The sequence below is a fragment of the Geospiza fortis genome, unplaced genomic scaffold (assembly GCF_000277835.1).
Source record: "Geospiza fortis unplaced genomic scaffold, GeoFor_1.0 scaffold12, whole genome shotgun sequence".
Lineage (NCBI taxonomy): Eukaryota > Metazoa > Chordata > Aves > Passeriformes > Thraupidae > Geospiza > Geospiza fortis.
The window spans coordinates 3,518,730-3,531,653 of NW_005054323.1; the positions used below are offsets into that span (position 1 = coordinate 3,518,730).

General features: G+C 37.5%; 1 protein-coding gene across 1 annotated transcript in view; it reads right to left on the reverse strand.

Annotated features, from left to right (window-relative positions):
- The window catches only part of FOCAD (focadhesin), an 87,837-nt gene that overhangs the window by 63,346 nt on the left and 11,567 nt on the right, over positions 1-12,924 (reverse strand). The window contains exons 5-9 of the mRNA XM_031056887.1: positions 9,716-9,817; positions 6,809-7,013; positions 4,377-4,583; positions 3,858-3,945; positions 2,999-3,201 (exon numbers count right to left, since the gene is read on the reverse strand). Of these exons, the coding sequence (XP_030912747.1) occupies positions 2,999-3,201; positions 3,858-3,945; positions 4,377-4,583; positions 6,809-7,013; positions 9,716-9,817 (805 nt within the window). The remainder of the gene's footprint in view (positions 1-2,998; positions 3,202-3,857; positions 3,946-4,376; positions 4,584-6,808; positions 7,014-9,715; positions 9,818-12,924) is intronic.

Sequence of the window (12,924 nt, forward strand, 5' to 3'; positions counted from 1 at the left end):
CACACATATATACATATATAAAATCCCTCAATGGCAAAGCATACATGAAGACCTAGCTCCATCCTAACTTTCAAAATCATGCCATGAAAGGTATCATACCATCAAATGCAAAAGGAAAAAAATGCCATTAAAGGACATTTAACTTCTGAGTTCTGTTAAAAGCAAAAAAAAAGAAGCACACCCCAATGGAAAGGTGGCTAAATATCCACTGGGGACTACAAGATCCTTGCTAGGATTTTCAGGGCGGCATACATGAAGGTCAGGATTCAGCTGTAACTGGAATAAATCATAGATATCAAAAAGAAGAAATGCCTGATCAGATACGTAAGCAGTTAAGTAGAAGCCCAGGAAGACATAGGCCCATTACTAGACAGGACAGGAAAAAAGTTACTGATAATGCTGGTTCTCAATACCTCCTTTTCTCCTGATCAATATGCTTTTCTGAGGCTGGCAGCCTGTCCCAAGTGGGGCCCCCTAAGGATCAGTACTGGGCTCCATGTTGTAACATCTCCATGAATGATCTGGATGATGGCACCAAAAGCACCCTCACCATGTTTGCTGTGTCACTAAACTGGGTGTTGAGGGGGACTCATCAGCAGGGAGAGTCACCTTTCAGAGATATGAACAGGCTGGAAGGTCGGGCCACAAGAACTGTGTAAAGTTCAACCAAGAAAGTGCACAGTCCTGCACCTGGGAGCACAAAACTGAAGAGTCTGGCAGGCCAGGACTCATGAGCTGTGGGACAGCCTTGCAAAGAGGAGCCCAGGGGTCCCAGCAGACAACACACAGACACCAGGTCAGCAGTGACTGCTGCAGCTACTGAGGCAAAGTGGATCCTGAGATGCATCCATGGGGGCACTGCTAACAGAGAGAGATGTGACCATCCCACTTCACCAGCGTTTGTCAGACTCCACATGGAGTAGTGTGCCCAGTTCAGGCCCCCACAGTTCCAAAACAGATGTGGATAGACTGAAGATGGGTCAAAGAAGTGCCATGAGTCAGGTCTTTTCAACCTGCAGAAGTGAAGGCTCGAGGGGGGATGTTATTATTTTCCAGTACTTGAAGGGCAGTTACTAAGAGGACAGAAGCACTCCCTTCACAAAGAGCCACCTGGAGAATACAAAGGGCAATGGATACAAGATGCCTGGGAGAAGGTGAGGGACAACATTACAAACAAGACATTTTTGATAGTGAAAACAATCATTCACCAGCACAACCTCCCCAGGAACATGGTATAGTCCCATCACTGGATGTTTTCAACATGTGATTGGATAGGATACTAGATAACCTCATCTAGGCTCCATTTCCTATGAAAGGCTAGACTAGATGATCTTGTAGCCTGGGCTGTTCTGTGATTCCATTAAAATATACCATAACTTATCCATGTTTGCTCTTATATACACTTGCTCAAAGCTTCTTCACTGGGGACATAGCATTTGCTTTCTTTTTAGTACCTTTTTTCTTGTCTATTTTCAATATGAAGCAAGTCTAAGGATAATTCAATCAAGATTTTATTCTCTTAGCACTGATCTGACCCTACAACACAAATTGACTGTTATCATGGGACCATTAAAGAGAGTCTACATTTTTTAATCTTTTAGTTGAGAACCAAGGGTTATTGGCATAATTATTTCAAACAATGATCAGGCAAAATGATTCTCTCCCCATTTGCATTGAGAACCATCAATTACCAAAGATCTGCCAAGCTACTTCTTATGAACTTGGTAAGAATTAGTGAGACACAGGTGAAGAAACTGTTAGGGAATTCTCAGCAAAGACAACTGTTTTCTGTTGTAACATGGCTAACAGAAAGAGTTAGTAATTAAAAATTATTTAAGCCTTCAACAGAAAAACTTTCACATGCTTTTCTGAAGCAAAGAGAATACCAGAATTAGCACAACCAAGTCCTCTTACAGGAAGCCAGTATAACACAATGCGCTGTAATCTTGTTGTACAATAACATAGTAGTCTTATGACAAGACAATAAAATTGTTTCTAAAACACAACAGAAAACAAAATGTGTGTGAGTGACATAGAGCATAGAGGACCGACATGCGATGAAGATATTTCACTGAAACAAACCTCCACTGGCATCTGTACAGGCCGGTACCCAGAAAGTCCCATTAGAAGGAAATGAGCTGTAACCACTGTCATCCCACTGTCTATTCTTTCAGACTAGACTATGAAGTATAAGGTTTTGTGAACTTAAAAAAGTGTTTTTTCTATTAGGAGCACAAATGGGCTTGCCTTTCAGATCTGAAGAAATAGAAGATGAAGTATGTGGAGGATTCCAGATCAAGGAGAAGTAGTGTGACTCAGAACTGGCATGATATCTGGCTCCAACTTGTCACATCACACCCTCTCTACAAAAAACAGGGGTGTAAAGCAGTAAGGGAGCTTAGCTACCCCACTGCTAGACACATCTTGATCAAAGAGATTTGCTGCCACCTGTTCTTGGAACAGTGCAGATAAACGAATAGATGGCAGAGAAGCGGGACATAAAACCCCCAAGAGAACATATAAAAAGATTCAGGTTTATGAGACAAAATTTGTTAATTGACACTTAGGTGCTATGTAACTCTCTTCAGCCAAGGTAGAAAGAATAGTACATAACACTCACACACAGCAGTAAGGAAAAAGAGACGCACAGAATAAACAAGTCTGAAAGAAACAGAGTAAATATAAGTAACCTTGATTTCTGCTAAATCCTGTTACTTGCTTAGTAATACAGGTGAATTCTTAAATCTATACAGTATCTTAAAGCAAAAAAATCTCACTTGCTAAATAAAACCAATATCCAGCAAAGAAACAAACTTTCACTTCACCACTGCTCTAGTTTTATGGACTATACATATTTTCAAGCCTTCCCATAGAATGTATCACACAAAGAAATTCACACACGCAGAGTCTTTCCCAAGCAGCTAGGCTTCCTGCAGAAAAGATTTTAAATGCCTCCTCTGCCTGCCCCCCAAAAAGAAAAGAAACTTTATCAATTTACCGATTCCTGTTTATCCTTCACACCTTTCTCCTTTAATATTCCCAAAAGATTTACAGCCAGCTGCTGCCTGGTAGTTCCAGAAACATCCCCTGATAGGCAATCTCCAACTGCTGTAGAAGACAAGATCTGTAGCACAGGCATCACCAAAGTAAGGGCTGTGGTTGAGATGTCCTGGGTTTCTGAACATGAAAGGAGCTTGTAGGCTATTTAAGAGAAGATGATGAAAAACAAAGGTCAAGGAGGAAAAAAAGGTAAGAACATTGGTACCCTTAGGCATGACATAGACATTTCTAGGAAACACTGCATTTGAGCAAAGTAAAGGTCCCCAGATTTACTGTATGTTTATATAAAAAGACTTTTTGGCCATTTTTCATTTAGAGACACAAACATTCCTGTTGTTTATAGCAAAGTACCTGATGGCAGCAAAAAATACAAAAGTTAAATGTAACACAGACCTTTGTTTTTACTGGAATAACTACACTAATCAAACTGCTAAGTCAAAAGCACAGCTAAACATTGCCATGATCGTCATGCCTGCTCTCAATACCTGTAATAAGAAACCACTCAGGATGCATGAACATCAGCTAAGAATATCCTGTTGGCTCAAAAATGAAACCAATAAGCTCCAAGACAGCAGGTGCTTAAAATTCAGTAACATCAATGGAATAAGCCAGTGTAGTAGGAAAAATTATTTTTACTGCCATTACTTTTTAAATTCAGGAAAAATTCTGCTTATAAAGAAAGCCCATTTCACCCCCCAATCCAATTCCACGGGAATGCTGTGCTTATTTCATAAATATGAAGAAGCAAAGACACAGTTTTAAGAGTGCGGATTCCTCTTTCACAAGATGAGTTTTACCTAGACTCAAGACAGACTTTTGCTGACTTTCTGGAGTTTGCAGAAGTAGAAGTGCTAGTCCAACTATATACTGGTTCACTGGAAATACCTATGAGGAAAAAAGAAAAAAGTTCCAAGTCTCTTCTGCTTCTCAGTGACAGTAAACAGAACAAACAGGAAACTACTTTGTAAGATTTTCTTCATGAATCATAGTAAGTGCACATGCAGTGACAGAGAAGATGAAGAATATAGCTGTGAGGAAATAGCATTTTAACTAAGTAATTAGAATATTTAGTTACTTTGTCCCAACTGTTGTAACTCACTTTAAACAAATTTTTGTACTAGAAGATTAATATATACGGAATTGATATATCCAGAACCAGTTTTTACCTTCTGAAAAAGGGGAAAAAAATTAGAAACTTTTGAAATCAACACTGGTCACCATCAGGTGAATGTCATGTATTAATGTCTCTACTGCCTTAAACATAACAATCTTTAAATTTAATAAAACTATTTTACATTTTTACCATATACTCTTACCTCTTTTAGGAGCTCAAAGTTGTCCTCTATTAGGGTGATCAAAGATGAGCATTCTCCTGTCACATTTAAACACACTTCACAGAAGCATAACAGCTGCAAACTAAGCTGCAATAACTGAACTTCCCAAAACAAAGGATAGCGTAGTAGGCTGAGGAACAGCTCTTGCAGGAAAAACAAGGCTTCTGTAACTTGCAGTAAGTCTTTAAGCTGCAAAAAAGTGGTTAAAACAAAACAAAGGCAAAACACATGATGATTTGGGTGCCCTTCCCTGTCTATGCAGAACTTGGAATTAGTTCTATTAGTTCTGCTATGTTTCTATTGCATAGTACCAAATCTTTGAAGAAACATCTGTACAAACTAATGCCAGGAATCCCTTATTCAACTTCCCTGAAAAAACCAACTTATGAACTGCTGTTTGATATTTTGAAATAAAATGAGAAACACGTGAAAAAATTAAAATATTTCTTGGTAGCTGATGAGAAAAATCCCTTTTTACTCAAAAGCAACAGCAATTTACTCAGCTATTCGGGCTTCCACAACAGCACAAAAAAGTGAGTGGGGATTTCATTAAGCAAGTAAACATTCTTATAACAGAAACATCTGGCTCTACAATACTCCCTTTACAAAATAACCAGGATTTTAACATTTGTCTCAAAAGAGAAAGCTGGTGGTGTTACTCGATTCTAGAACACCACGCAATCTAACTACCACAAAAATTAAAAGCTGAAGTGTGATACTCAAAAGCAGTATCTCCATATCTAAATGCTTGCTAAAGAGGTTTCAAGAAGCAGATTGTCTTCAGAAAGTCCCCATGTATTGGATGACAGTGTTTTCTGTTCTTGAAAACTCTACTTCCAGACAAACGCACTGTTCCAATCCAAACTCTGGAGCCAGCATTAAGCATCATACCCTGAATTTTATTCCCTTTTTTCCTATAAATAATCTTCTCTAAGCAGAAATCTCACTGAATTGATCAGCCAAAAAGTCTGCAAGTGAAGAGCTGTATTTCTGAGAGCTTGGTTGACACTGTCAGACAAAATGACAGGGAAACATTCCAGCATTTATATTACACAGAGGATTAAATTAAGCTATACTAAAATGAAAGTATAAGAACAACCTGAGGTTCAGAGAAAGAAGAGGAAGGAATTGACAGATTACAAAACAGCCCACCAAACAGGCTTCTTGAAGGAAGTACCTTCCATTGTGGAAGTTGTATCTCAGGCAAGACAAAAACGTTCAAGTATTAATACAAGTTCGAAAATATGATTTCTGATTAAAAAAAAGAACTGATTTCTTGTTTAAAAAAAATAAATGCCAACATGTATGAAGGAAGAAAGGTTCATAACTAATTTTGTAAGTTTTATTCAGTGCCATTTTTATGGCTAAATGGTTTCAAGTCTGAAGCTTGGTCATACACTTAAAACACAATGTTATACTGAAGCTTGGATAAAATTGAGACAAAATCAGAAATCTCTCTGTGACTAGAAAAGGTCAGCATGTACCCATCATCATAAGGAATAGACCTGAACCAAGATAAACATGTATAATGGAAGCTATATGTCTTCCAAAAGATTGTGAAAAATAGCTGTGAGTACAAAGAAGACTTTTCTAGTAAAATGCCATAGCAGAAAGATACTACCAAATATCCTTATAAGAAGCCTACTTAGCTTTACATTAGTCATATTAATGAACCCTCTCTCCACAGCAATAAGGACAAAGCACCTCATGTTTGGCTGAATACATCTATCTGAAGCTTTGTCCTAATATCAAAAGAAGAAGGCAAAGGTAGGTACAAAAAGCTTAACTGGTATCACAGTAAAGCATGAGGAAAAGTAGAGCTTTTAAGTTTAACCAACATCATAGGCCTGTAACCAAAGGGGATTGTAAGATTAAATCCCTAGCTCCTATCATGTATCACTGTACAACTCAAAAAAACATTCAAAACCTTCAGCACATTCCAGAACAACTAAATTTTGTGTTCAGACCCACTAATCACTCTGTTATAAAGAGTGAGAAAGGAATATCTAGAAGTACTTAGATCATGCTTCTCATATAGTTTGTTTAATTTTAATATTATCCACTTCAAGTTAAAACGGTATGGTTTTGACAAATATCTTGCCATTTAAGAAAATTTTCTCATGACTGTCTTTCTAAGTTTACTATATGTTTACTGAGGCAACTAAACCGAAGTAATTACAGTAAACATGTTTCAATTCCTATCTTAGCAGGTGTATCACATTTGAACAAATAAAGTCTTATCTTCTACCAGAATGAGACAGTTTGTTAGTTTTATATATTATCAACAAATTGCATCTACAGAAAATGGAAAAGAATGCTATATTTGCACACTTGAAAGACAACAATAATAATAATACTATTGCTATTTTTGATAATATCTGTTTGTAAAAGGTAGGGACAGGCAACAGCTGTACCTGCAAGTGTGGAATCAAATCACACAGAAGTCGAAGAATCTCACATTCCAGCATGGAGGGTGCTTCTTTGTTCTTTGGCCCATGAGGTTGCAGTAAGATCTTAAGCAAACCCATTCGCAGTTCAGCATATTCCCGTAACTGGGATGGTTCACAATAGAGGTATCTTAGAAATGGAGCCATTATGCCAACACATGAATCCTCTGCCCTGCAGTTCAAGAAATATGTTTGTCAAGAATGCTTTCTACTGAAAGTGTAACTACAAGGAAACCTAAGGAATTTGACATTACCTGCAAAAATTCACAAGACCCAGTTAACAGAACGGTGTTGAGAAGGACATTACTAAATCTCACAAAAAAACTTGGACTTACCATAACTAAGTACTACCATGACACCCAATACCATAACCATACCTCAAAGTGCAATTTTTTAAAGACTCAATATGGACCTGCAGGTTACAACACTCCTAATTTTATTCTTTTTTTCCTCATCAATTCAAGAAAGTGACTTTCCTTGCTGAATATCATAACAGACTAATGCGCCATTCTGAGAAATATCTTTTTAAAACACATAAAACATAATTTCAGTAAAAAAGAGTCATCCTTTACTTATCAGTTTTTGCAGAATGGCCTTAATACAATTAAGTGAAATAGGAACTGTTTTGATCAACACAGGTTCCCAGTAAAATATTATCACAGAACAAATATTTTGGCTTGACCATGTTAAGAATACAAGCTGTCCTTAACATTACTAAAACAATCAAATGAAGATGATGGTCAATACAGTAACAAATATAGAATCATAGAATTGTTTAGGCTCAAGTCCAATCAGCAGTGTCATGCCCACTGCTAAACCATGTCAAGTGCCACATTTACAGGCCTTTTTGAATACTTCCAGTGAAGGTGACTCTACCACTTCCCTGATCAGACTGCTACATGACAAGCCCATGATGAAATTTTTCCTAATAGCCAATCTAAACCTCCCTTGAAGCAACTTGAGCCTATTTCCTCTCAACCTGTCACTTGTTGCCTGGGAAAACAGGATTACCCCCACCTGGCTCCTCCTTTCAGGCCGAGAACAATAATGTCACCCCTCAGTCTCCTTTCCTCTGTGCTAAACACCCCCAGCTGCTCCTCATCAGATCTGTGCTGCAGACCCACTGCCCTACTCTGGACTTGCTCCAGCACCTCCAAGTCCTTCTTGTCATGAGGGGCCCAGAACTGGACAAAGGGTTTGAGGTGCAGCCTCACCAGTGCCAAGTACATTTCCTAGTCCTGTACCTGCTGGCCACACTATTTCTGATGCAAGCCAGGATGCCATTGGCCTTCTTGGCCACATGGGCACACGTTGGCGCATGTTCAGATGCTGTCAACTAGCACCCTCAGGTCCTTTTCCTTTGTGCAGTTTTCCAGCCTCTCTTCCCTCAGCTCTTCCCTCCATGGAATTGTTGCGACAGTGCAGGTCCCGGCATTTGGGGTCAAACCTCATACCAGTGGCCTCAGCCCAATAAATCCAGTCTGTCCAAATCCCTCTGCAGAGCCTTCCTACCATCCAGAACATCAACAGGAAATCAAAACTCTGTTTTAAACAAGCTTCTACAGTTTTGCATCAAGACTCAGTCCTGATGCAAAACTGTAGAAAGAATTCAGTAATAGGTCACATTAACATAGCTTGTTTACATCACACTTAGGGACACTGTTTAGTGGGGGACTTGATAGCATTAGGTTAATGGCTGGACTCTGTGTTCTGAAGGGCATTTCCAAACCTAAATTATTCTGTGATTCCACATTCTGAGTCTAGCACTTTACCTACAGAAATCTTGAACAAAGAGCACCAAGAAGAACATCTATATTTTCCTTTTCACTAAGAAAAACTCCTATTTTGATTCAAAATAAGCCACTCAGCAAAAAATCTACAGTTCACTTCATTTATATATCTGAGAGGGACTCTATGCGAGTCACAGATTTAGCAGCTGAGTGAAAGAATTAACAACATTTAAAAAAAGACCATGATCAATTAAATTGAGCAAAACATACTTTTGCTTGAAAGTCTTACTATTGATCATGTAGTCTAACCCCACTAGAAATTTAAGAGATTAATTAATGTGTTTCTTTACAAAGAGCAAGAGAACAGAGAAGCCAATTTCTCTGCTCTATTACTCTGTTATTAGTCTTTCAGAAAACAGGAAATAAGGGATATTTTTATCTGAAAAGCATACATATAGGTGTAAAATCATAGAAAACAGTTCTCTCTGAGAATGCCACAGATTCATTGTCTTACACTGAAGTTTTATTGGACAAATTCCTTAGTGGTAAGCATGAAGAAAAGGCTGAGATTGTTGGTTGTGGAGTATTTGGTCATTTTAATGATGCTTGATAACAAGGTTGTCCCACTGATTTTTTTCTACATTTTTTAATCAGAAGGATACATTGCTTTTCAAGACCTCATCCTTCCTGGTGATTTAATCGTCTTTACTTTTCCTTCATCATCCCATCATTTTGTATAGATGAGTTACAGTTGTATTCACTTTCTATGACTAAGCAGTCAAAATTTTTACAAAGCCAATAAGCCAAATATGCTATCAGTTTTGCACCAATTACTCTATACCCATACAAAATTTATCAACATAGTTGATAAAAAACTATGAAATTGATTTTAATTGATTATACCAGTATTTAATTAATAATTATTATTTACACTGTCTTAAATTGTGTTATAAATTATAAATAGGTATACATTGTATACATTAAATTATAAATATATACATTGTAAATGTATTATTACATTTTACAAGTATCTTTCACAAAAGACAGAATTCTCACAGCTTGTTTGCCTTCAACAAAACAGTTACAGTGACATGATTCAGCTGTGTGCATTTGCTAGGCTTTTAAAATTTTTTCATTCATTTACCTTTCTGGACACTGATGGAAAAATGCAGTTATCTGCTGTAGTAGAACTGGCCAGCAATCAGGTCTATTTTCTAGGACAGTGATTAATGGATGAGGAGTGCTCCTGAAAGACAAAGAAATCCCATTTATATCTATAACACAGAAAGGAAGTATGCAAAACAAATACCTTATAAGCGTGGCTGTCGAAATAGCCAATTTAACCTCTTCCTTTTACCAACTCTCTTTAAGAGCTTTGCTAAGATCACTACACTATCAAAAGAATATTTTCTCAAAACTTCTGAAAGGAGATTAAAATTTCCTCCAGGTGGAGGAAAACATGGGAAGGGAAGCCTGAAGCACATAACCTGCTCTGTCAGAAACAAAACCAAAGTCATTTAACTAGAGTAACTTACTAGCAACATGGTCTAGTGGAAGGTGTCTCTGTCTGGGACTGGCGTGCTGCAACTAGGTGATCTTTAGGGACCCTTCCAACTCAAACCATTCCATGCTGTAAGTTGAAAGGCAAACAGAGAAAGGTGGCATAAATCTGCTGCAAACCACCACCTTCAGTTTGGTTAACCATCTTTCCAGCTCACAGGTCCAACAAATCTGTGCTACACACCAGCAAGACCTTAAAGGAGTTTTGCCTACAGAGCAGTGGATGATTTCAGAGTTATCCCTTGAAGTGGTCTCTCAAGAGACACTGCCTTAGTTTCAGACACTACATGAGTGACAGTCAGATGTGCCTTTTAGGAACAATTTACAATGCTATTTCACTTACTGCCATTGCTTTAAAAACTTCTGAGGATCAAAAAGACAGAATTTCCAACAGTCTTGTTATTAGAGAAGACAACATTCACTGAGACACACCCATATCCAATACCACTGTAATACTACATGGGCTTCATCTTAAGCAGCACTGAACCAACTCAGTTACAAATGAAGTGAGCGAGATCTGAAAGAACACTGTAAAAGAATAAAAATCTAATTTTTCCCATTACCTGGCAAATTTGAAATGCACAATGTGATGGTACATTAAGGCTTCCCTTAGCTAAACTAAAGAGGTAATACCTACTATAATCAGGAATTTTTAGAGTTATGCTATGCCTAGCAAACACTATTTATGAAAAAACATCTAGTAGACTTATTCTTAAACTAAAAGAGGTGCTTCTCATTATGTTTTTTTAACATTCTCAATGTTAACATTTTTTGAGTCATGGGCAACTGACTAGTTGTGACGATAATCAAAGAATTACATAGCCATCAGCTGAATTAAACGCCCACCAAACAATGAAAGCAGGTTGAAGAGTATTTACATACCTATGGCTCTCGTTTTCTTTGCTATGTGGTTACAACACAGCAAGAAACACAGGGTTTTTTTTTTAATACTGGCTCCCCCTCTGCTCATCAAATAATTCTTCTTCTGAAGACATGTGTTTCTTTTCAGGGAAATAAATAATCTGAAGACAAAAGTTCTTTCAGAAAGCTGGCTGATGCTATGGACTACTTGAAATATGTTCAGAAAACAGATGCCATCTACTAAGAACACAAACAATGCATATTACAGGTCTGGCCCTCATATTTGGAGGTAGAAGCCTGTCACTTCTCACATTCATTTCTCAAAAATGTGTCAACTTCCTTAAGGTTCTTCATATGTCCACCTTCCTAGATCCTGTAAATATTTTACTGAAGTTAGAGTCTTTCACAATCTGTGCACAGACTAGAAAAGCTAAGGTTGTTGCTTCATTGCAGCTTTCAAAAAATGACAGCATGCAAGAGGCAAAAAAGTTGTTGCTTGTCTAGCACCTGAATCTAGCGACATCATAGTCCACACCCTTATTAGGCAAGTAAGCTAGAAATACTGTTCACATGCAATGCCAGGACCTTGAAAGCACACAGGCCTTGTAAAGACATATAGAGTTACAGCAGCTTCTTATTTCAATAACTTCGTCATATTTTAAAAATTAACCACCTTTCCTCATCAAGAGAATACGTCTCCATTCATCATTTAAATGCTGCAATGACATCAAAGCCAGGGGAACTTTCCTAAAGTCAGCACCTGACACATTAAGTTTCAAATTAAAATGGCTTACTATTTTGGAAAAAAAGCAAACCTTTTGTTACAGATCTTATATGATCTGAAACTAACAAAACTGCACTAAACTGGATGATGAAATAAGTCAGTTAAGCACCGCAATAAACAGTGATTAATAATGAAGCACTAAAAAGTACAAACCAAGAATGTTCCACTTGATAATGCTATTAGCAGAAAGAAAACTGAGATGTGTAGATGCAATTTATTGTCAACACCATCTTAAGAATTGCTAGAACAGCACTGTAAAACATGCATCTTTAAATGACATTACAGCACCACTACCCTAAATTACTGCTAGTGGGCTGAGGATAAAGCAAAACATACAAGCAAACATAGTGGTTACCCACTCATAATATGGAAATGTCCAGGCAAACAAAGATAAATCTTTGTGAGGGGTAACAATGAAACATACATTCTTTTTAACTTTTAGGTCATCTGAACTTTTTTGTTACATCTCTGAACTGAAGTGAGCTCCAATCTGATTGAAAGGACAAATTCAGTGACAGACTTCTTTTTCTGTATGAGGAAACAATGTGTCCAGTCAACACACCTTTCTGTGTATGCAGATGTGACCCTGGCCCTTACAGAAAGCTAGTCCTTTCAGGAACAGCATTTCACTCCATCAAATATACATTTTTAAAGCATTTGCTACCTGCTCTGAATCTTGAATTCAGAAAAGTAGCAGTTCTCTATAACTTTAAAACAGTAAAATCATGCATGATGAATCATTAATAATATCATAAAATACTAGTTCATAAAAAAAGGGTAATAGCCTTCAGAAAAAAAATATTCAATTTTTTGTACATATATATCATAAACCACCTGCAATGAGAATGCTAACAGGAGCCCTTGCTGGGTTAAAAAAAAGGCAGTTTACTAAAGAAAAGAAAAGGCCAGAAAAGAAAGCAAGGAAAATTTAAAAATATTCTTTACTTTCCATCAGCAAGCAATGTGTAGCCACTTTCTGTGCAGTAGGGCTTCAGTATACACAGCAATTGCTTTGGAAGACAAACACCTTAACAATAAATCCACTCCTAGCTCCTTCCTCTTAGCTTTTACTCCTGAGCACAGTGCCACACAACATGAAATATCCCTTTTGTTAGATTGGGTAAGCTACCCTGGCTATGCCCCCTCCA